The sequence below is a fragment of the Vigna angularis genome, chromosome 1 (genome assembly GCF_016808095.1).
Source record: "Vigna angularis cultivar LongXiaoDou No.4 chromosome 1, ASM1680809v1, whole genome shotgun sequence".
Classification (NCBI taxonomy): Eukaryota; Viridiplantae; Streptophyta; class Magnoliopsida; order Fabales; family Fabaceae; genus Vigna; species Vigna angularis.
Window position 1 is genome coordinate 3,466,218 of NC_068970.1, and position 26,060 is coordinate 3,492,277.

The 26,060-nt window shown below is 33.2% G+C and overlaps 1 protein-coding gene across 1 annotated transcript in view; it reads right to left on the reverse strand.

Moving 5' to 3' along the window:
* Window positions 1-26,060, reverse strand: part of LOC108330540 (uncharacterized) — a 76,844-nt gene that overhangs the window by 28,453 nt on the left and 22,331 nt on the right. The window contains exons 15-33 of the mRNA XM_052871764.1: window positions 25,811-25,924; window positions 25,239-25,334; window positions 23,207-23,274; window positions 22,670-22,790; window positions 22,346-22,567; window positions 22,032-22,259; window positions 21,841-21,950; window positions 19,171-19,267; window positions 17,854-17,952; window positions 17,633-17,773; window positions 17,311-17,379; window positions 12,651-13,115; window positions 12,235-12,552; window positions 11,905-12,036; window positions 10,685-10,798; window positions 3,702-3,886; window positions 2,727-2,835; window positions 2,509-2,652; window positions 136-411 (exon numbers count right to left, since the gene is read on the reverse strand). Of these exons, the coding sequence (XP_052727724.1) occupies window positions 136-411; window positions 2,509-2,652; window positions 2,727-2,835; window positions 3,702-3,886; window positions 10,685-10,798; window positions 11,905-12,036; window positions 12,235-12,552; window positions 12,651-13,115; window positions 17,311-17,379; window positions 17,633-17,773; window positions 17,854-17,952; window positions 19,171-19,267; window positions 21,841-21,950; window positions 22,032-22,259; window positions 22,346-22,567; window positions 22,670-22,790; window positions 23,207-23,274; window positions 25,239-25,334; window positions 25,811-25,924 (3,108 nt within the window). The remainder of the gene's footprint in view (window positions 1-135; window positions 412-2,508; window positions 2,653-2,726; window positions 2,836-3,701; window positions 3,887-10,684; window positions 10,799-11,904; window positions 12,037-12,234; window positions 12,553-12,650; window positions 13,116-17,310; window positions 17,380-17,632; window positions 17,774-17,853; window positions 17,953-19,170; window positions 19,268-21,840; window positions 21,951-22,031; window positions 22,260-22,345; window positions 22,568-22,669; window positions 22,791-23,206; window positions 23,275-25,238; window positions 25,335-25,810; window positions 25,925-26,060) is intronic.

Below are 26,060 nucleotides of genomic sequence, written 5' to 3' on the forward strand. Positions count from 1 at the left end.
CATTCATGTATATCAAGCTGAGAGAAAAAGGTGAAATGATTTATTTAACTAAAATAAAATCAAAATATTGAAGAAATGTCATGGAAACAAATTCAACTGTCTGTATATTTTTCTCATCTTAAAGTATGAACTCACAGCAATATGAGCCAACGGAGATTCACCACCAGTGCCATTACCAAGCTCTAGCAGGGCATGGTTAACTGTAACAGCTATGATTGTAACTGTTCGTGACAACAGAAGTTGACCATTCAGATTAACCTTATCAACCAGAAGCCTAATGGTATCCCTTGAACCAGATTGTCCACCACGAAAGCTTGCAGGAAGCCTTGGTTGTTCAGATAAATTCATGTATGTACAATCCAAAATCACCTTGTATTCTTTAGCAGACAGTATACCATGCAATAGATCCACCTGCTCATATGCACATAAAATTAGCTGAAGAATTTAATCTCCTTTGTGAACTTGAGCATAACAACTACTTACAGTACGAAACTAGATTATGAGATACACACATTTTTATTTTTGTAGACATATTCTGTTTGGAGACTTGCTTTGAGTCAGATCAAGAAGCCTCCTTATAACTAACTGCTGGGCCTTAGGCTAGACAACTAGGGGAAAATGTTATAGCAGCGTATACTATGTTTTTTTTAGGAGTCTTGGCAGGTACATAAATAAAAAAATTATTGAGGGAGCATCTGAGTCCCTACACTTGCTTCAATAGATTCATTAAAAGTTCAAAAGGGCCATCCTAACAACGTTACTGACTGTGTGATGCTGCTGCTGAAAACAACATGTTTAACAATCTGTCCACTGGCCACAGGTAGCCTGAATGACTATCACAATGCCTACATGTTGACTAGTATTATTACACAACCAGGTTAATAAAATTATCAAAAGGAAAGAATAATCAGATTTAAGTCTATTCATCAATACAATTGAGTGATTCTACTGTTTAAAAGTGCATATTGAAATAACCAGCCCACTAATCAGTAGACTGTATAAAATGTAACCTAGGAAATGTGATTAGCACTGTAATAAGAAATGGAAGGCCTAGAAACTCTAAGGGGAAGAAAAATAAGAATGAAAGACGAATGTTGAACATATAATCAATGTGAGACTTGGTTTTTTCCACAATAGTGTATAGTTTTACTCTATTTTTTTTTTGTGTAGCTCTAACTACAAGTTAGTATGAGTAAAATAGAGATTAGGGATTCCATCCTCTAATAGGCTATATAGACCTTCTGTAATTCTTGTGTAAATGGACTGAATTCATATCCAAAATAATTACAGGAACTCTCTATTCTCTCATAAATTAAGTACTTCAGAAGGTGGATCTTGACTTTATTATTTATATGAAAAAGGCAAAATCAACCATCAAGCAAATTAAGATGATCTTAACTAGTGATTCAAAAAGCAGGCACATACAAATAAAAAATATTCCCAGCAGTGGGTGGACTAAGGTCTGTTGATTAAACCTTATGCAGCTCCCACAACCAATTCTCAACACCAAGTACTTGTAATTCAGAACTAATCATAATGAACTGCTGTTTCAGATGAGGAAGTAAGCATTACAAAATAGATGAAATCAAACCATGTTACATTCCGTTTCTATACTTCTTGTTATTTGTCACCTGATTACAACAGCATCTAATCCACAAACTAAAAATCTTTGTTATTAATAATTAATTTACTACCTTAAAAAACGAACAATTCCTAATATACCTAATCCTAGTTAAAGCAAACCTATCAGAAAAATATAAACTAAAATAATTTGATTGGAAAGCTTAAAAATCTACAATAATTCATACCACATAAAGGTTTTCCAGTACTAGGGTTTGAATACGGTAGAGCTTATTCCTCTATTTCCTGTTGTTTTACAGTTGCAGCTTGTTTCAGCTGATCTTTCTTTCCTATGTTATGCTTTTCTATCCACACACACATGTATATGAATGTATGTATATATATAAATATTTATGTATGTATGCATGAATGTCTATATGCATACATATGTGTGCAGGCTTTTGAAAGAGGTTCACATTTTGTAACTTTCTTTTATTAATGAATTCTATTTCTTGTTAGTTTCAATACGGTTTGGCTTCTGCCAATTTTTTTTTTGTTTCCATGACTTCCATTGATCCTAACTCTTCTAACCCACCTCTAACCATCATTGGGCATTTCAATATCTTTGATGACATTTTTAATCATCTGAAACATTTAACCATTATTATCCCAAACACAACTCAATAAATAAATAAAGTCACAATAATTTACTTTGAACAACTTGTGAGGATAAGTTAATCATATTTACATGTGTTTATCCACACAATGGGTGAATGTTTTGATGAAGAATCCCGGCAGTACATTTTTCATTACCCAATTGTTTTGGAATTTCAGCATGGTTATTAGCGCGTAAACTTCAAAACGCAAGGTCAAGTGATATATTTGTCCCAGGATTGGGAAAGAAATACAAGAAAACACTTAAACATTAGGGTTTGGAGTTGGACTTGCCTTCACTTCAAGTGAAAATGTTGGAACTTTCCGGAAAACATCCCTCAAGCTTCGTCGAACAAATATATCAAGTCCTTGACCCTCACGTATCATTGGTTTTCCAAGACAACCATCAATTCCAACAGACATGTTAATACCCAGAATCTGACATTTCATTTCCAGTCAGGAGGATGTCAATGATTTTAATTGGGAGACCACTTGTAAAAAGAAATGTGTACCTGAGCATGAAGAAGATCAATATGCACAGCGGATGGATCTTCTTCTTGAGAACCATGCCAACTGAATTCATTTTTAATCTGTAGCTTTCCAAGATCAAGTTGTATAAAACTGGAAGTCAATAAAAGAACAAGAATAAGATTTCTCAGCTTGTAAGATATAAAACTATTGATGGAGATTCCACAGCAGCTATAGATATTACTAAATTATAATACATATAAGTAAGTGCAAACATCCTTTTCAAGCTGATTTAGTAAGGTTTTGTGATGTAATGTTGAGTTAGGTTTAAAGTTCACTTTTTAAGAATTATTTATTGTCTATTACCTAATAATAGCTTAAGCTTAGCAGAGGTAGCTTTGAGAAGATATCACAAGGTGCTTGAAAAAATTCATTGTCTCTACTTACATATCCTACCAGATAAAAGATATAATATATAATTTTCCAACAGAACTATTACCATCTGAAACTCTCAAATAACCAACAAAAGAGAACATCATTACACAATCAAGCACGCACTATCATGCTTATTGTAATTCAATATTTCTGTCAACTACCTGAATAATCATGCGATGAAATCTTCACCTATTACATGTCGGTTCTATTTGGATGAACTTCTCCTTAAGTACTTCAAATAGAGAAAATATATATATATATATATATATATATATATATATATATATATATATATATATATATATATATATATATATATATATATGAAATGAACTTTTCTATAAGCTAAAACTAACTTATAAACAAGTTAAACAATTTAAAGAAGCTATGAGAGAGAGAACTTATACAAATTAGCTTACAGAGAAGATAGTTTTAATTTTCTTTTCTTATTTTTCTTTTTTACAACAGTTTATGTATAAACTTGTCCAAACAGGTCCTAAGCACTTACACCATCATAAAAGATTACCAAGCATATTAAATAAACGCTGTGATTGACTCCACAAATGGATTTAAATATCACTAACTCTTTGCTTGTTGAATTCCTTGGAACAACTATAATTGGGGTGTCGAGTGCCAGATCCAGTTTGAGTGCAGTAGCTCCATCCATTTCATATTTCTGAATGAGCCATTCAAATCCTCCAACTTTATCAACAAGTTTTATTGCTTCGTCAGGGTGTGGGGAGGCAAGTTCCATAAAGTACATCATTATCTGGAACAACCAACAAGTATACAAACATTTTTCCCTTAAATCAAATACAAGAGGAACCCGAAGATCAAGTGATTAAAAAATTTGGTACAAATATGGTTTTAGTTGCTAAAAATTGTATTGTTTTTTCCTTTAGTCCTCCAAATTCAAAAAATGTTTATTTTGTCCCCATATTTCAAAAGTCATCTCTTTTGGCTCTCGCTACAGACAACATTACACTCATTGCCCATATGGCTAGTGACATCCATGTTAACAATGAAATTTATCATTAAATTAATTATCTGCAAATACATGTTTCAAACCTTTTTTTACTAAAATACTTCTACTCCCTAAAATTGGAATCAAAATCTATTTTGATTCCCCAAATTTGAAATTGATTTTTATACTTCTACAAATGTAAAATTGAATTTTTAAGTCCCTCAAATTTAAAATTAGCTTTTAAATCTCCAAATTTAAAAGTGGTTTTTTCAGTCTTCCACTTTTTAAATACATCCTTTTGATTTTGAAAATTGACATTGTTGAAAATTTGTTGGCTAACTAACACATGTCAAATTTGAGAAAGACAATTTTAATCGTATTTGAAATATCTTACTTCGCTCCTCATTCTTCCTCTCTCTTCCCTCTTTCCCTCTTCTCAAAGTAGTGATCTCGGTGATCACTACTGTTGAGATATTTTCAGAAGTTTTAGATTTTACTCCATCAAGATATTTTAGGAAGTCTAAGTGTATTTCTTTTTTCTATAAAGGTCATGTTAGGCATCATATTATACTTTGTCATTTAAGCTAAATTGACACTACAAAGTATACCTATCTTTTAACATCACACAAAAAATATTTGTCATGAAGCTAAACTTCCCACGAAGCTAAACTTTCCTAAACATAGGAAGTTGATATCTGTCATGAAAAATAAAAAAATAAAAAAATAAACTGATAACATGAGGCATAACAATGTACAACTTAAAATCTTCCCTATTATCCAAAAGCCTAAATCAGCATATTTAGCAACACAATAATTCCTTTCTCTAAAAATATGTGAAACTTGATACTCAATGTCACTTCAAAACTTCAAACATTTTCACCAACCTCCACTTAGCATCCAAGGAGCCACCCACGGGGAAGAAAATGCTTGGCAAACCAGAGCTCAATCACACTCCATCCAAAGTTTAGTTAACCCTGCATTCCAAACATGCTCTATAGCATAAAAAGCTCCCATAAATTATGCATACATGGAATTATGAATGCCCAAAACTGAAGAGAAGCTGCCAATACAATCCCCTCCACTTCCTCTAAACATACCAGCACAAGCAACTAATCCTAGACAACATCTGGCCGCTCCAATAATGTGAACTTTCATCCAATTCACTCTCGAAAACCTCCAACTACCTTAAGTTTTCCCCAGTCGAGTACAGATGCCAAAAAAAATTTATTACCTCAAGTAATAAATGCATCATTTTGGTTGAAACATTACCTGCAAGTTTAAGATTATATTCTATTGGTTTTAATTTTGTATATTGGTTGTATCTTGGCTTATTACTAGCATATCAATCCCACAATCTCATGGATGTTTCCTAGAATAGGTTGTACTTGTTTCCTAAATTATCCAATAAATGTATGTATATATGTCGATGTATGCATGTTTATCGAACTTGCGAGTTAACTCGGTCGAGTTTACGAGTTCACTCGGTGCTTTCGAGTTAACTCATAAGCAAACTCATTTTTGGTGTGGGATCGGTAGAATCGGTGACAGGCTCGTTAAACTCGCCTGAAATCGCGAGTTGGGTTTTGATTTTGCGAGTTTGAGAAGAATTTTTTTAGGGCTCACCAGATTAGGTTTTTAGAGCTTTCGTTGAACTGATTCACTCACTCCTTTCATTCTCACTGTTCATCTCCTTTCTCGCGCTCTCGCCGTCAATCTCATCGTACGATCTCGCCTTTGTCGCGCCGTCGTTCGTCGTCGATCTCGCCCTCCGTCACACCTTCCTTGTCGTCGTTTGATCTCGCCTTCGTTCGCACCGTTCGTGCTATCGCCGTCGATCTGGCCATCGCCGTCGATCTGCCGTTGATCTGGCTGTCAATCTCGTCTTCAAACTCACGGGTTGCGCTGCCACCTATACTGTTGGTGATGTTTAAATTGATTTCATGTTTTATTACCAAAGCATTTTACAGCACAATATTAATGAGTTTCATTTTATAGCACCGCACCATTCATTTTATTTTTCAAAAATAAAATGAAACACACTGCACTGTTGAACAACCCTTGCTGAGACAATATTTTAAGTTGTTCGGCATTTTATTTTTTGTGTTTGTAGTGAAAAAGTTTAACTTAATGGAAACCCATCAAACTAGGTAGAAGTTAATCCAAGTACATCTTCAACATTCTGGGAAAACGATGGAGATAATGATATCATTATTAGAGGATTAGACATAGAGACTTTAATATATTAATTTATGTTTTACACTAACAATATTTCTATGAAAAAGATTTTTATGAATTTATATTTTTTACATGTAAAATAAACTCTTACGAGTTTACGATTCGAGTTTACTGGACTCTCACGAGTTTACGTAAACTCTCGAGTTTGACAACCTTGGATGTATGTAATGAGACTGAATAAGAGAACAATTATTTTCTTCTAAACTTGATACGAAAGATTATGATCCCTGGGAGCATTTGATGGTGTGATTTATTTGCTGATGGTGTCATTTAATTGCAGTCTTCATTGTTGTGTAAACCTAATTACAACTTTCAGTGCTGCAAACCTAATTAGAACTTTCATTGTTGCAAAGCTAATTCCAACTTTCATTGCTGTAAACCTAGTTACAGCTTTCATTGCTACAAACATAATCATAGGCTTCATTGTTGCAAACCTAATTGCAACATTCATTGTTGCATGTTTTCTCTGTGTCTAATCAACCTTTGTTATTGCATAAACTTAGACTTCTCTGTTGGTTTTAGAATCAAAACAGTTGCAAGCTTGAAGCTAAAATGCTTCTATATTATTAATTATGAAATAATGAGAAACGTTGCAATATTTAAAACTTAAAAAGTAACTACCCACTAACATTTTTATCCTAATTTTAATCCACTACTCCAACCCATAATTAAAAAATTAACTAAATCCTAAAAATAAGGAACAGACTTTTACTCAATTAAAATTAAAAATAAAATATTCCTAAAGCATTTTCTTAACACTCCTCCTTGCTTTAGGTACTGTAAAAGTCCATGAAAGGTCAATCTAGCTTCAATAAAAAGTCTCTGAATCCTGAACTGTGAATTCCAACATAACCTTTCTTGACAGCTTCAATGTTGACTTTATTAGCACCTTTAGGTTCCTTCTCTTCTTCGTCTTCATAGTCAAGAAGGTCCTCCTCGTACACCTAGTTCCAATAACGTACTAAACTGTTTCCTGGTTCGTCCATGGCCCTTCCCACATGGTCACCTACATTATAGCTAGAAGGGACAACAAATACATCACTGTGAAGGGGCATGTCCTCAGCCCAATCAACCTTCCTGATGAAAAAAATTGTTTTGCCTCCACGGCAAACCACAGCCACATTGAGAAGGATCAAAACCAACATTGCAGCCATTGCTACAAAATAAGAGAAACTCTTTGCACCCAACATATGATGAGGATGTCTTCACTTCTTGTGCCAGATTTCTGTCACATTTTCCTTGAGTGAGATATGATCACCATTGCCTATTCTGACTTTGGTGACATCAATTTGCCTCGTATCTCTAAAGAGTGCCTTGTCAAAGGTCATGTGGTTAGTACAACCACTATCAAATAGCCAAGATTCACTTGAAGCATTGGTTGAAAAACAAGTTGCAACAAAAAAGTTGATCTTCCTCCTCTTCATTTGCAATTTGAGCATCTTCTTCCTGTTGCTGATTTTGGTTCTTGCATATGACAGCTTCATGCCCAAGTTGATTGCACTAGGTGCATTTAGCATCAGGCCTTCTCCAGCACTTGAATGGAGGATGACCCATTCTGTTGCAATGCTTGCAAAGAGGATACTTTCCTTTGGAGCTTCCTGCTTTGCTTTCATTTCGGACAACACCGTCTCTATTTGGTTGTTGGTTCCTTTTTTTGTTTTTTCAATTGTCTTCATGTTTAGCAGGCAAGGCTTCCTCAAGAAAGCCTTCTTCTCTCATAGCCCTTCGTTGTTCTTGTGCCTGCAAGGAATTCAGCAACTCTGCCAAGGTGATCTTGGAAAAATCCTTAGTGTTTTTTAACGTGGTTATGGTAACTTCAAATCTTTTAGGTACAGTAACCAGAATTTTTTCAACAATACGAGAGTCCTTAAATTCAGAACCAAGCAATCTTACTCTTTTTGCTATGTTCAGAAGCCTCTCAGAGTACTCCTTGATAGTTTTAGATTCCTTCATCTTCTACAATTCAAAGTCTCTAATGAGATTCAACACCTCCATGCATTTAATTCAATCATCTCCATCATATTCTTCTTTGAGATAATCCCATATGGCTTTGGCTGCCTTTAGAGCATGATTCGAGTGAAAATGGTTGGTGAAACTACAGCAAAGAGGCACGCCTTTCCCTTGGCTTTTCTAGTTTTTCCGTCCTTGTGATTCTTGATTTGAGCCATCATTGGATTGCCAAGTAGCACAGGAATTTCATAATCTTCTTCAACTGCCTCCCATAGATCCAGAGCTTCTAGGTAGGCTTCCATTCGTACGGTCCAAATTTGATAATTTTCACCATCAAAGATTGATGGTGCTATTGTTAAAAAATTTGTATCTCCTTCCATGCTTTCAGATTTTTCTCTCACAGGTCCCTCAAGAAAAAGGCTCTTGATACCAATTGTTGGTTTTAGAATCAAAAAAGTAGCAAGCTTGAAGCTAAAATATTTGTAGCTCATGGAATGATAATTGTAGATGGTCAAGGAAATGTCCAAATAAACAGAACCATAGTTCTAAAAGAGTTTGAAATCAAGATTTTAGGAAAGTTAAAATATTTTTCAGGAATTGAAGTAGCCCATTGCAAGAAAGGGATCCTCATATCTTAGCAAAAATACACTCTTGACCTAATTACTGTAATGGGGAGAAGTGTAAGAATTCATTCTTTTCTTGCACAAAACCGATTATGGCCCCACAAAATTACTGTTTTGTTTTTTATTCTATTATTTATGCAATTTTATTCTGTCAGTGTTTTTATTCTATTTCATTAATATAATAATAATAATAATAATAGTAAATTTATATCACATGTACCTTCAAGGGTAAAATAGCAATCATTTAAGTCTATTCATTAAAACATTTTTTAAATCTATCATATCCATCATATCATACACAAACTTTCATCTCAAGTTTATTCAAATCACACCATCTTTTCCTTACTCTCAACAATACCACAATCCCTTCTCCATTCCCTAAAATCCATCCACTCACCCTCCCTCAAATCCTATCCCCAATCCATACACACCCTTAATAACTTAAAAGAGTAAAAAAAAAGGTGTAGTAGTTAGATGTAGTGCCAAAGCAAAATTTCGAGCAATGGGCAAGGGAAGATTGAACTATTATGGCTGAAGATTATATTGGAAGACTTAAAGGTTATATGGTGACAATAAATTTGCAATCAGCATAGCTCACAACCCTTTACAACATGATAGAACTAAAAGTGGTCAAACATTTAATCAAATAAAAGATTGGCAGTGGCTTAGTTTGCATCCCATGTGTCTACTAAAGGACAGCTTGCAAACATACCCACCAAGGGACTAAACAACAATAACTTTGAGAAAACTATATCCAAGTTAAAAATGGAAAACACTTTGGAGTGAGAGATATTTTAGGAAATTTTAGATTTTATTCTGTCAATATATTTTAAGAAGTTTCAGATTTTATTCTTATTGGTTTTAATTTTCTATATTGCCTTTATCATGGTTTTATTTCTAGCATATCAATCCCACAATCTAGGGATTTGTTTCCTAAAATAGGTTGTGCTTGTATCCTAAATTATCTAATCAATTTATGTATATAAAACATATAAAAGAGAAATTATTTTCTTCTAAACTTCAGAACTACTACTACCACAATGATGTAGTCCCTTCTCATCTTCTATCTTCCTTGGTCTTGTCACCTTGACATTAATAGAGTTTTGACATCGGTTTTTACTTATTATAGTATAGTATTCATAGCCACTAGAATGTGTGAATACAAGGTTTCATTTCACTTTCACTAGATTTGATGATTAAAATCATATTAACAAATATATCATAAAATATTATTGAATAACCAATTCATACAATAGAAAAAGGGTGACAGAGATGTTTCAAGTGAATTTTCTTTTAATTTTCCATCCCATAAGTTTTCATGTAAAGGAGTTGAATGAAACAAAAGTTCACATTCAGTCTTGAATTAGAGATGTTCATTCTTTCTCAATTTGAGGGACTAAATATCTTCTCTTTTTTTAAATGTGGGGGGTTATGTGAAAAATTGACCCAAATTCAAGGAATTAAAAAGATATTTTAGACAATCTAAAAATGAGTTTCCACATCATAAATTCAGTTACTCGTGCAATTGTTCCCGATGATATCATTAGTCATGTTAGCAACAAGTATAACTCTATTAGTGCAGAAGGATACAAAAGAACATTTTTTTAAAATTGAAGGACTAAAAAAATCCAACTTTTAATATGGAGGACTAAAAGAAAGTGACCCAGATTCAAGGGTCTAAACATATTTTAACCTTAAAATTTTAAACAAAACATGAGAAACAGCTTTAATGGGAGAAACAGAAAAATACCAACTTTAACATCAGACTCCAAATTTACAGAGTTTTGGAGGATACCTCTTGCACAAATCTATAAAGGAAAACAATGCGAACTGCTGAAAGATGGCCTTGCAAGCTATAATGATATCCTTCATAGTCATCGTCTTCGGCACTATAAGAATTGAATTTGAACTAAAAACAAAAATCATCATATATTGATCAGCGTGGAAACTTATATTGAAATTGATGAATGACATTATAGATTATTAAATATTAATGGTCAAATATCAACAGACAAATACAAATTTGTGTGTATAGGAAGACAATCACAGAGTTGGGATTTTCAGTAGTGTGCACACAAATACCGTTATGAGGGCATGGTTATCAAATTCACTATTGAACTAGTAAATTTGCACGAGTTTACAAGCTCACTACCCCTCTCCAAGTTAACTCCGTTGTTACCCTTTAATTTTTAAATGAACTACCTAACCTGGAAAACTACTGTCTTACACAGTCAAACTGATCTGGTTCTAATAACTATGGTTTTATATGAAAAGTTTGAAACCTCTGAAACTTTTTATCCAAACATAATATTAAATTAAGAATAATAAAATATAATAAAAACATAGTATAGTTTGACATACAAAACACTGACAATAATTACATAAAGCAACTATTTTTTTTATAAAGTTAGAATGAGTTTTGTAACTATTTGTTGCTTTGTTCAAAGATTTGATAGATAATATTGAATCTATAAAATTAAAATAAACGAATTTAAGCTGGCACAAAATCTATCTACATCTACATATAAAGGGGATTCCTTTATTTGGTGTCCAGATTTGTTTTTAAATTTTACCTTTTAAATAATTTTTTTAAATCAAAATATTTATTTTATCAATATTATCTTTCAAATGCTGTTTATTTAAATTTAACCGCTTTTTTCAATTTGACCTTTTTTTTAACTTAACCATTTTTTTAATTTAAAAATTATCTATAAAATACATAAAAATTATTTACAATAAAGTTATAAAAATAATTTATATTTAATTTATAATTATAATAATAACAAAAATAATAATTTTATTATTTTCTATTATCATAAAAAAAAGTAATCACACAAAAAATGAACTTTCGTGTGTATAGCGTATTTGTTTTCACTAGAGTCAATAAAATGAAAAAGGAAGGAAACCTAAAACAATCCATGCAATACAAGGGGTAGAATAATTCATTTCAATTGCAAAATGTACTAATAAAAGAAGTAAAAGTACACAAGAATGATTTATAGGCAGAGAACACACCTTTATAAGGGAGTCAACACCAGGATTACGAATGTCACACAGCCAATCCCAACACTGTTCTGATCCAAGGGATGTATCACGGAGTCTAAAATTCCCTAACGTTCCATCTATGGAAAGAGAACTTGGATGAACCTTGATAGAAAAAAAAGAACATTGGATTTCAGAGCTAGCATACATATGACAGTGAATAATATAAAGCACAAGTGCTTTTACAACAGAAGAACATGAAAACGAATAACCTAGAAATAGACTGAAAGCCAATAGACTTGAGAAAGCCAGGGAAAAGAGAAGGGAACACTCTAACTAGCTAACAAAAAGGTTTGTCATTACCTTAAGTTCCAGAAGGAAACTTTCTTGAACTAATGTAGCGAGTTGAGAACCATCTTCCTTGTTAAGAAAAACAGTTACACTGTCCACATTCATGTTCCAATAAAAGACTACTCGGTCTTTACCATATCCCAACAAACCCCTAACGGCCCCCTTTTCATCAGGTTTCCCCTTTACTGAAAGATTATCTGAAGAAGTTGTGGCCGTGTCAGTGGGACTTGTGACTTTATTTCCAGAGCTTATGTCCAATCCAAAACTTATCAAAGCAACTATAGTAGGTCGGTTGCAGAAAAATTCCAGTTTGGACATACGAACACACATCTGAAGAATAACATTCAGAAAAGTGAGTAAGACAATGTATCATGCTTAAGAGAAGACCAGAAACTCCAATTCATCATCAACAAGGTGCAGCCAAGTACCTGAGTATCTATTCCATCATAATCAGGCGAAGCAGAACTCCTTGTTATGAAGGAAACAGACACAAAATTTGCAGTATCACTTCCCTGCGCCTCATAATATACCTCTCGAGGAGTTCCTTTTATTAATTCAATATCATTTTCGTGTATTGTGCTTTCCAGAGACTCGAAATCAGAAGCAACTCCCACCAATCCCCTATGATCCAAGTCTATATTATGTAGACCGTGTCCTCCATCAGTTTGGGCAATGAAATCAGATAACGCATCTGTAAAGCAATCATCATCATCATGAAACAATTCCTTCCCATGAGAATCAAACATGTCAGAGGATGAAGTTTCATTTGTCAAAACTGAAACTGCAAGATAACAAGGAGATACTGATACACGACTCTGAAGTTCATCCTTAATTTTCAAAGAATGCAATTTCAATTTAACTGTCAGGTCACCATCAGCACGAAGGACCTGGACCTGGGAAACAAAAAAGCAACCGCCAAGCATTTACAATTAAATCAACTTACAGTACAAAAATCTAATTCCGAATTGGAATAATTTTATTGGCAAATAACATAGTCATAATTACTCCATGGATTAGTTGACACAATATTTTTAATTTCCCGATTCTTAGGTCAGAACTTCAATCATTTAATTGAACTGAGCACGGCCAACTTATTAGTTCTATGATGGGGTTACGACCCTTCTTATGAGTCAGATAATACACTGTAATAGCTCACATTTTCACAGCAACAGTCTATTCCTAGTTTTGTCAGCTGAACAATATTCATGCATTTCAAAATAATAATTTTGTAATGGTTCAAGAAATTATAAGATGCTTTAAGCTCTCCATGTTTATGAAAAAGAAAATTTAATCCACAAAATACCAAAATAATTAAATTACATCTCTCCCACCAAGGTCTCTTTTAGAATTTGGAAATGAACTTAACTCCACATAGATAATACGGTAGGTAACCTTCCTTAATAAATCTAGGATAGGATGCCATATCATCTAAGACTTTAAATTTAGACTTAACTTATTACAGATCTTGAGATAATGAGTGGTAGAGCGAGAGAAAGAGGAATTAGACTGAATAAATAATTGTCAGTTTGTATAGTTGATAGCTTTTACAGTTGGCAGCAATTATTAACAATAGCTTTTGTTGTAAGTGTTGCCTATAAATAATTTTGTACTCTTATTTCATGTAAGCAAAAATAATAAAAGTTCGGTTTGTTCCTCTCATTCTTTTTTCTTCAAGATAACTATTTTATGATGCTTCATCTTCTCCAAATCTAGGGCTCACCTTTGTAACCTTTTCTTCATCGTTTCACTCTCAAGAATCTCTCTTTGCATTTATCTTGAGTTCTTATTCATGGGTTCAGTCTCGTAAACCTTCTCCACAATATCTTCATCTTTGCCTACTCTTCCTATGTTTCTACGGCTTTCGCAACACAATCATTTCCATCCTCCATTGCTAAAAAGCTTGATGACTCGAATTACCTTCATTAGTGGAAATATGTTGAACTAGTAATAAAATTGCACATGCTAAAATGATTTGTTGTGAATACCATAGTTCTGCCTTGTTATCTCCTTGAAAACAATCACTCACTTGATCCTGTTAATTTAGAGTATGAATCATGGAAGTCCAAGATCAAACATTACTTGTTTGGCTCGAGTGTACCCTCTCTAAGTTTGTTCTATCTTGTGCCCTTGGGTGCAATCACTCTTATGAGGTTTGAGAGAAGATTCAAGAATATTTTGTTATGTAAACCAAATCTCATATACATCAGTTACATATTGTGATCAAGGTAGTCAAACTCGAGAGTTTATGTAAACAGCTGAGAGCTCAATAAACTCAACTCAAAGTCTCAACTTGTAAACTCGTAAGAGTTTACTTTACATGACATGAACAAAAATTGCAAAGAATATTCAAAATTAAGATAATTTAATAAAATAATAAATTCACACAAATGTTACATGTAAAAAAAAGGTGCAAGAGCTACACTTGGACAAATTGTTAATTATACATAGCGGAGCACAAAGATAGGGCCTGAATCGTTCTCCTCTCTTAAATGCATGATGCAAAGCAGGGCATGCAATGATGAAGACCGAACGACAACGACCAACTGCGGCAGCGAGCGCGACAGCAAGAAAGGGTCCATAGATGCACAATGGAGAAGAGCACTTCAAAAGGAATGAAGAACGGGTTAAATCAGAAAACACTAAAACCCTAATCCTAGTGAGTCTTCTCCACAATCGTCCTCAAAACGACCTCATTTTGATATAAAAGTTTTTTCCCATTGAACTCGTCAAATCGTTTCAAACTCATGAGTTTAACCTTGTGAACTGTGTCTACATCCGATTCTACCAAGTTCACTTGAAAAACGAGTTTGCTTACAAGTTGACTCGAAAGCCATGACTAGGAACGTAAACTCGTCCGAGTTAACGAGTTAACTCGCAAATTTGACAACCATGATTGTGATGCGTGCAGTTCAACTTGATTCAAAAAAAAATGGAAGATTATCTTCTTAAGATTAAAAGTTATGTTGATGAGCTCACTGGGTGTTGGAGTTTTAGTCCACCATGAAGAATATGATGATCCAATTCTTGAACTAAAATCTTAGTTTTCATTTCTCTAGACACAATCTTTTCTAAAATAAAATAACAATTTATCTCAATATGTTTGGTTCTTTCATGAAAAATGAGATTTAAGCTAATATGAAAAGTAGTTTTATGGTCACATATAAGTGTCATTTAACTTACCTCTCCATATTGCAATTCTTTAAGTAATTTTGCAAAAGAAATAAGCTCACAAGTAACTAAGGTCGTAGCTCTATATTTTGCTTTTGCACCATTTCTTATTCTTCCAAGAAATCAAATTATCATCAATTTAGACACCATATCCAAAAGTGGATCTCTTATCAGAAGGAGAGTTTGTCCAATCAGCATCTGAAAAGCATACAACTCTTAGTGTGACTATTGTGTCCATACAACAATCCTTTGAAAGGAGAATATATGTACTTCAATATACAAATGACAACATTCCAATGATCTGCACATGGAGCATTAAGAAATTGAGTCACCACATTGAGTGCAAAAGAAATGTTAGGGTGAGTAACTATATGATAGTTCAATTTTCCAACTAATCTTCAATACTTCTTAGGATCTGAATGGTTCTCCTGATTAGGTAGGAGTTTGGCATTGCAATCCATGGCTATGTCTACAAACTTTGAATTAATTAACCCAATTTCCTCCAAAATATCTAATGCATTCTTCCTTTGAGAAATAACAATTCCATTGTTGGATTGTGTTACCTCAACCCTCAAAAAATATTTTAGTTTGCCAAGATCTTTGGTCTGAAAGTGGTGACAAGGTGTTGCTTTACATGTGAAATACCATAGTCATCATTTCTTGTAAGTGCAATATCCTCAATATGTACTACTAGATAGATACAACTAGCATTTAAGTAACAGTGAAATATTAAATAATCCGTCTCACTCTTAGTCACACCAAATTGTGTAACAATAGCATTAATTTTGCCAAACCAAGCCCTAAGCGAATCTATGAGGCCATATAAAGATTTGCAGTAACAACATACCAATCACCAATCAGAAAGACTTTCCCTAGTAACAAAACCTGGTGGTTGCTCCATATAAATTTCTTCGTGCAAATCACCATTAAGAAAAGCATTTTTCACATCTAGTTGATAAAGAGGCCAACGTTGAAGAGTTGTCATGGCTATGAATAAGCGAATAGTGGCCATATTTGCAGCTAGAGAAAACATGTCATCATAGTCCAACCCAAAAATTAGTGTATAACCTTTGGCCACTAGTCAAGCATTAAGATGATCAATAATACCATCAAGGCCAATCTTGATAGCAAAAATCCACCTATAACCAACAACAAATTTCCTAGAAGGTAAAACCATTAAGCCTAAGGTTTGGTTAAATATTTCGAAGTTCAACATTTCCCACATTACCTTATTGGTTAAGGGTTATCTAAGTATAAGACATTTTTGAGGTTTGAAGTATGGCAATGTAGGCGTAGAAGTAATACCGTAGAATAAAGAAAGGATTGTAGTTTTGCAGCAATGCAGGTTGCGCAAGAGAAACAAGCTCCGAAGGATTTTAGACCGTTGATAGAATGTCAAAAAAAAAATTGCCTATAGTATTCATAGAAGAGCAATTGCTCTTAATAACAGAAAATCTTATCTATGATAAACACAACCTATCCTTATTATTCATAACCAAAGATCATTACATTAAATATAAAATATGTTGTTAGTATATTAATCCTGCCAACTATCCTCGTAATTATGGAAAGTAATTAAATCTCCTGGTTATGTAATTTAAACTATACATGTAAATATTATTTACAGCATAAATTAAGGGATTCTGACCAATATTATTACAAAATGATAGCTGAAGCATGTTATAAAAAGAAAAAGGTAATTCCTTTAGATTTTGATATTCCACCAAAATATTCAAGAACACAAACTTGCTCCTAAATTATACTGGTCTTTTACGACGTTCCCCAATGCTGTGGTATTTGTCCAATAGAATTTAAAACAAGGACACCTCAAAAAGTGCATATGACTATCAAAAATCTAGGTCCATTCCAATTAAAAGAAGTATCTATCTACACACAAATTGTAGAAATATATGCACAAACCTTCCCCCCATCCGCAACAGTTTCAAGAATAAGAGACTCATCCAGCTTTTCATCAATGGTGTCCCCAACCTGCACAAATATTAATGTGTTTGTGTCAGTATGAATTTTGCATATGCACATAACAACTTAAATAGTAAACTTAAACAAATAAATGTGAGGAAGAAAAGATGAAAATATTCAATTAGTTGAAACTAATTGTTTGTGAATCGTGAATAAAACAAAAAATTGCCAGAATGAGAATATTACTCATGTCTGTATGCAACAAATATTACTCATTCCTTGTACTATTCCCAGACAAAACCTTAAAATGAATTCGTCTAACCTTTCCATATATAAATAGCTTCAATTCCACCAGTGACCCATTTATAACGGTGTCAGCTGTTTTTGAATTAGTGGTACTAAGAGCATTGTAGGAAGTGGCATCAACCTCTGAGTCGCCAAGCAAATCAATTGATGGAGGAGTCTACATACAACATGCATTCTTTTATAAAACATTAACAAAACAAAAAAGCATGAGAAGAAAGCAGATTAAAGATGCCATACAGAAGCTTGATAAGTGGCTTGAACAAGTCCTCTAAACCAGTTAGCCTTCTCATCCTCATTTTGAAAATCTAAGATCCATGTGCTAGAAGATTCCAGAGCCTATAAAGTAATTCATAATTTAAGACAGAAAAGGTCAGCAAGCTGCAAAAAAATACATTCCTAACAAATTTTATTGTTTATATCCACTTAATAATTTACGACATCATCTTTTCTGTCTCCCAATTTATACATCATGAAGTTAATAATCTATCAATATAAAAATTATATTTAAGTGAAGCAAACTATCATTTTGAAAATCTAAGATCCATGTGCTAGAAGATTCCAGAGCCTATAAAGTAATTCATAATTTAAGACAGAAAAGGTCAGCAAGCTGCAAAAAAATACATTCCTAACAAATTTTATTGTTTATATCCACTTAATAATTTACGACATCATCTTTTCTGTCTCCCAATTTATACATCATGAAGTTAATAATCTATCAATATAAAAATTATATTTAAGTGAAGCAAACTACAAGAACAAGGGTGAATGTTAGAGTGTTGCATCTGTATACACTTGATTCAAACGAAGTCTATTATGTAAACATTTCACAGTGTATTAGTTTGTTTGACTTAGCATAGCAAGTTATGAACCATAGTCAGCTAAAATAGCTGAATCTGTTTGGTTACCTCTGACTTTTTAGAAATACAATTTCTCAGAATTCATTCTAAATTCTCTCTTAAATTATTTAATATTTATTTATTTTACCGTGCACAGCATGAGCCCTCTCAAATTAGCAAGTCTATCAACACTTTTATTTCCTTCTGTATATTTGTCTTGTGATTTCCAATGTTGATAGGTAGGGAAGCCAGCTAGCCAGAGTCCTTTTCAGTTTAAACTCATTATTTCCAAATCAGACGGCTAATTGTGTACTATAGAATTTATGAAATGTATTTTAAAAACCAGTCTATGTTAGTCTCCAAATATTCAGAAATGCATTCTTGATGACCAATTTGTAGATCATAAGCACCCAGTCAAGTAAATTGTCTATGCAGTGACACTTTGCAAGGTAGGAGGTTCCACACTACTGTTTTTCTTGATGAGTGTAATGTATTACTGCACAGGTTCTTAACATTTGAACACATTTTCTTCATGATAAACTGGATACCACGCCATGGAATAATTTGCTTAAGGCATTCCATCTCTAGTGAGACCAGAACATGCCAAGTGATGAAAATACACATACAATTGAAAACTGGAGTCCACCATGACCAGTAGCAGATTAGAGGGGACACTTTTCACTGTGATATTTGTTCTAAGAGATTAATTTTGGCTTACCTTCTGAATGTCCATTCGCTTGATGCTTAAAGCAATACAATATGCTGAATCACCAACATATGTCGAGGGCACATCAAGGACTTGCCTACCCGCCATGCTGCAGAGATGAAAAACAAATTTACATAAGTTCAAAGAGATTAATGTTTTCTAAATTTAGTTTAAGTTCAGCTTATTTGCAGCTTTGAACCTTCAAGTTTTATTGACCAAATTTAGTTCCACCAGTTTTAAAATTACTCAAATTTCACTCCTCTGTTGCTTTCCTTCTACCTAAAACCCTCAAATGGGTTCTCATTTTCGTCCCAAATATTTGGGCATTATGATGGATTCGGGAGACAAATTAGTTTTAAATATGCAGAAGTAAAAATTTAATGGAAAAATCAATAAAACTACAAATATTTAATGTGGTGCTAGATTAGGGTGTGAAAAGGGAGAGACACTTGAGATTTATTTTTGATGAAATTTAAATTTTAGCTGGGGAATTTGGAGCGAGAAAAAGATATGTGAAGATTTTGAGTTTTAAGAGAGAATTTAGGGATTTTCTGTAGAAGGAAATAGATTGAAGAACCAAAATGGTTTGATTTTAAAAATAAAAGGACTAGCTCAAGAAGTACTTCAGGAAACAAAATCGCACATAATCTAAACTAAAGGACTTAAAAATGAATTAAGCCCAATACAAGAAGATCCTAAACAATTCTAATGAGGACTAGATTATACACCGGCAAAGTAAATCATATTTTAAGTCAAATGCATTTAAAATATAATGACTTTCTCCTTCGAAATGCATTTATCTGTCAGAATAACATAATCATATCTACTCAATGCTAGTTGTGAAAAAATGTGCAGACAGTAAGCAATAATTGTGAAACAACTTTTCTTCATCTAAAAAAAAAACACATTGGTATCTAAAGGAAAAATGCAATCCTAATAAAAGGACATAAAGACTTTAAATCTGGAGCAAATCTAGTAAATAAACTCATAATCCCAATCCCTTAAGTTTGGGGATTTCTTACAAACAAATCTATATTTATTATCCAATCAGTCCATATTTATTGTACAATAAATTTGCAATATTTACAGCCATGTTTCAACACTAGTATCATGAGAGGATGAAGATCTGCAAGGCATGTTAGTGAAGTAGGCATGAAACACAAGAATACCAACAAATCTGGTAGTTTTAGACTTTTCCTCCATTTTTTAAATTTGTAATGGGATGTGGAATTGACACAACAGAGAAAGTAAATGAAGATGAGAGAGGAGAGAGGAATTTTGAATGACAAAAATTAGCAGACTTAGGTTAGTCACCTGACTCTGCTATATTTACAATTCGTGTTGGTTACATTTACAGACACATTCCCTGATAAACAACTGTCAATGTGGAGACAAAGCCTAAAGCTTGTTTATACATCTTTTCTGAGGTCCTTACACAAACTATGCCTGCCTTTTTTTTATTTTAGTTCCAGTGGGACTAGCAGCTACTTCACTAGGATACAGCTGCTTTCCTACAAAGCGGTTAATTTGTGATCCACAAAGGGAACGGGATGTGTTGGTGTTTATTAATTAATGATTATGTATTTCATTCATATAAAGATTTTGACAAGAAACAAAGTGGCAATTTTATTGGTTCCACATTAATAAAAAAAAAGAGGCTAATCTCAAACTGATTTTTTAACGTCAAGGTATGAGATGGCGTTCTAATCAGATTGATCTAAAAGAGTTTCTAATTCTGACATGTACACAAACTCAGCAGCCTTGCTCATTTATTTAGGGTTAAAAAACTATTTTAAAACTTCAAAAATTGACCCATATTAAAATTGGTACCTCCAAACACTTTTAAATGTTTTTTATACCAAACATATAACAAATGTGTTATTTTGTTCCTGATCGTTACTCTCATACTTTGAATTAACAGTTTTTGTCATATTAACTTGACATTTTAATGTGACAAAGTCATACGCTAGCCTCCATGCAAATATGTGATCGTTATAGGTCAACATCATGAATTCAAAAGTAATAAAGTTATTGTAAAGAATGTAAATTAATATATTTATTAAATATCTGTAAAAAAGCACTGAGAATTTCGGAGGTACCAATTGCAGTGACGTCATTTTGGAGGCACACAAAAATTATCTAACCCTTATTTTTATTATGAAAAGTGAAGAACATCACCTTGGAAATGTCCACCCATTAACCGCAAGACACAATTAACTACTTTTAACTGCAATTAGACATTGAATCACCTCAGCATTAACCAGTTCCAGGAACATTTAACAATTAGTTACCCAAGCACGCTCATTAAATCTTTTGATCACTTATGAGGCAAAGTCAGTCACTATTAAACATTTCAACAATTTCCTGACACCTTTCAACATTTATACATGTTGGGAATAGGAATGCTTTAAGAGATAAAAGCTTCTTCAATTTTTAATTTCGAGGTGGCATGCATACTTGTTACAGCTATGTTCAATTCGGAAGTAACAATATCTAAATTATTCTCCTGTAAATTGTATTGGCATTAATTATCTTTGCAATATTCTTTAATACAAACAAGTCCATTCTGTTGGGAGGAAAAAACAGTTAAATCATGTATATGCTGTTCTCTTCAATTTTACTTTTTTAATAAAAACTTGGAATTCGTGTCCAAGAGAAAAAAGGGAAAGAAGTGCTAAAAACCTTAGGTATCGCTGGTAACTCTGAGACTTAGAAGATTCAAATACATAAAGATATGATCCTGAGAGCACCAAGAAACAAGGACTCCATGTAGCAACAGAATTGCCAATTCCCTGTAAAATAAAATATTGTCTGACTCATTTCCTAAAACATAAATGGCCAATAAGTAAATTTAACAAGAATTGTGGAGTTACCTTCCAAACTAGGATTCTACAATCAGTGGTAAGATCAGAAGAACTCCAAGGAACAGGTTTAGATTGGAAACTATCAGTTTTAGGCTGATTACAATTTTCCATAGTCTTATTAAATAAGCTCAGCAGCTCCATAATTCTGAAATTTCTCTCCGAGGAAAAGTGAATGCCAAGGTTTGGCACTTGAATGGAAATAAGAGTGGATGGATAACTAGGATGTGGCACTTTAATCTAGAGTAACCAGAGAAAGAAACAGAATATGAACAAGTCATGCACATACAATTCCCATCCAAATATGAGCCATTTAGGAAACAGACCTGATTAACAAGTACTGCCATTCCACACCTATCAATGAGATGTAACACATTTTCATCATTTTTAGCAATATACGAATTCAATACTTGACTGTCATTTATTGGTTTCACCAAACTACAACTCCCAAACTCAGAGCCACAGTCTGTAAAAAAGGCAGCGATATCCCGTCCAGCTATGTAAAAACGAGAATAAAGATTTTTCCTTTTCTCATCAGACTCGCTTTCCTGCAAAAACAAGAATCAATAAAGAATACTCCAAGCCAAATAATAAACCTGGTGTACAGAGTAAAATAACCAAAATAGAATCTTGTATTTCAAGTAGCTTACTGCAGTGTGCAGTGTAAAATGACCAAAATCCAGAAGAAAATGACTACCACATCTGTCTGAACCACTAATTCTGAGAGGAACTCTAACTTTTGGAGCATCAAGATCAATATCAAATGCAAATCTGGAAGTTCAGTCAGAAACAAGAATCTGTAAATGAGCTTAATGAGGCTTTTCAATTTAACACAATGCTTAAAAAAATCAGAAAAATAAATGCAATGAAGTATCAAATAATTCAAATCATGCAAGCCAAGAATCAAAAATTGAAAAAAAGTAAAACAGGAAGGGATTTCCTTTGCTATATGTACCCAAAAGATTATAATGCTTTGGAAATATTTTTTTCTTGTGTATTCAACAGGAAAAGGCTGACTACATCTCACTAAAATATTCAATATTTCAAAACATTACTAGGTTACAAAAAGCTTTTCAATAGTTATTAACATGGAATAAAGAGAAATTAAAGGTAACAGATATCATTTAAGATAAAAAAAACCAGAAACATCCATCCAAAACAAAAAGAGAATTGACAGTAGATGAAACCTGCTTTGCTCTTCTAAAGCCATTTGAAACTGCTCCTGTGCTCTACGAGTTACTTTCTCAAATTTCACCTACCCTCCAAATTTTGGTTACATGAGTCAATTCAGGATAAATACAATTTACTTTTCTCCAATTAAATATATTAATCACATATTTCCTTTCCCACAATTTACTTATAATTTCAACATAACCTCCCAAACAATCAAGCAAATATATAAATAAGAATACATTCATCAATCTAGACTACCTCGTCCCTCAACATGTTTTTGGAGGGGTTTTATAATTTATAAAGAAACCAACTCACTCCCAAAATGCACTTTTTGTAAAGGAACAACATCTGCTCGTTTTTCTTACACAGTACACACCAAAAAATTTGGCCTCAAGCAATCACCACGTGCTTGGTTTGAAAAATTCAGCTCCATTGTTCAAAAATTTTGGCTAAAAATGAGTAAATCAGATCATTTGGTCTTTTACTATCATACATCTCTTGGTAAATGTTTTTACTTAATGGTATATGTTGATGATATAGTTATTACATGAAATGATATTGTTGGAATATCTCAACTAAAGAAGTACTTATGTAGACATTTTCAAACCAAGGATCTTGGAAGCCTCAAAAACTTCTTAGACATTGAAGTAGCTCAGTCAAAAAATGGAGTTGTAATCTCCCAGAGCAAGTATGCTCTTGATATTTTACAAGAAATAGGAATTCTTTGATTGTAGAGCGGTACACAGTCCTATGAACCCAAATCAAAAATTAACGACAGAAGAAAGTGAGTTGTTCCTCGATCGAAAAGATATAGAAGGCTGGTTGGGAAATTCATTTATATCACTATTACAAGGGCGGATCTATCTTTTGCAGTTTGAGTGGTTAGTCAGTTCATGCAGGCTCCATGTGTTGGCCATTGGAATGCTATCATTCGGATTCTAAGGTACATTAAAAGGGCTCCCGGGCAAGGATATTTATATGAAGATAAAGGAAACATTCAGGTTTCTGGGTACTGTGATGCAGATTAGGCAGGTTCACCTATTGATAGACTATCTACTAATGGATATTGTGTTTTCCTTGGAGGAAACATTATTTCATGGAAAAGTAAGAAACAAAATGTAGTGGCTAGATCAAACCGCTAAAGCTGAATATAGGACAATGGCGTCACTAACATGTGAACTTATATGGGTAAAGCAGTTCCTTCAAGAACTTAGCTTCTGTGACATCCAGACTATGAAGATGTATTGCGATAACCAAGTTGCTTTCCACATTGCGTCAAATCCAGTGTTTCACGAAAGAACTAAACACATAGAAATTGATTGCCATTTTGTTCGTGAAAAGTTTTTGACAAAAGAAATATGTACCAAGTTTGTTGGATCAAATGACCAACTCGCAGATGTATTGACCAAGTCATTAAGGGGACCTTAGATTGAGTTTATTTGTTCTAGGCTTGGTACATACAATCTATATGCTCCAGCTTGAAGGAGAGTGTTAGAATAATTATATTTAAGTATAATAATTAAGCCTACGCAGGGTGCAGTCTGCTAGATCATTTATTAGTTGTACCTAGTTCTGCACCTAGGAGTAGGTGTAGTCCCTTACTATTCCATGTACTCTTGTATTTTCTTTATGAGACCGTGAGAGGGATCTCTCATGTCCTCTAGAAATATATTTTCTATTCTAATCTCAAGTTGTTATATTTCCCTGTAATTTATAAATTTGTTGTGAATATTTTGGTGTAACAAGTGATTATTTTGTCAAGTTATTCCTATCAGCCTTTGTAGAAATTTATTTTATAGATTCTGATTTGTTTTACACTTACCCAAACGGTTCAAAACATATGATAAGAGATACTTTTAATAAAGGTGTATTTAAATAAAACAATTTGAAACAAACACACTCCTATATCAAAAGTAATTGAGGTATAACAAGCAAAAGTAAAACAAACAAGAGAAGGGAAATTCAGGAATGAAAGCACTGGTGTCCTTATATATAATATTTATTGAATTAACAAATATTTTAATTTAAGCACAAGGATATAATCACCTGTAAGGCTGTAGCTGTCTCAAATGCAACAGTAGGACTGACATCTTTGCTTCGTTTTACAAACTCCATGACACGATCAATACTTTCCATCAAAACCTGTAAGTAAAGAGTAAGAAAGGTGGCAACAATGAAAATCAAGAAGTTACTAAATTGAATAGTTTGACTTTAAGCCATTAGGTAGAAGTTTTTTATTTCTATAGCATGTCTTTGCAACCTTTCTTACAAATTACAATATTTGATGCGAAACTATTTTGTCAACCAATTTTTGAAAGATTTGTTCCGTTTCAAGGCCAGGAATAGATGCCTTTCGGTCTAGTTATTAGTGGTATACTTAGACAGAACATAATGTCAAACCATTTGGAGATATTACTTCCTTAGAATATATTATAGCAGCTCATTTCTAGCTTTATCAAGTCTTAGCTCAGTTATTTATGGAGGGACAATGGAAGAGTCTCAGCGGGCCCAGAGGGAAAAATTTTCAAATAAAATAAGAAAATCATAAAACAGATAGACGAAATTGAAAATGGAAAATCAAAAAACTCCTTCTTGACTCTCCCAGAGAAAGAAATTACCGTCACATGGCAGGGTGCAATTGTGGCAGACAATCTCCAGTCAATATTCTCCCCAATTGGTAAGTACACAAAACTAGCCACTAATGCGTTCACCTTCTGCTCACTGTAGACACTCTGCACATCAAGTAGACAACAACTACCGAATTAACAAACAAAAAAAAATTGGTAGACTTGACTTATATTAACAATTGAATTGAGCCAATCCAATCACTTTAAGGAGAACCTAACAAAAGGACAGGTAAATAATACA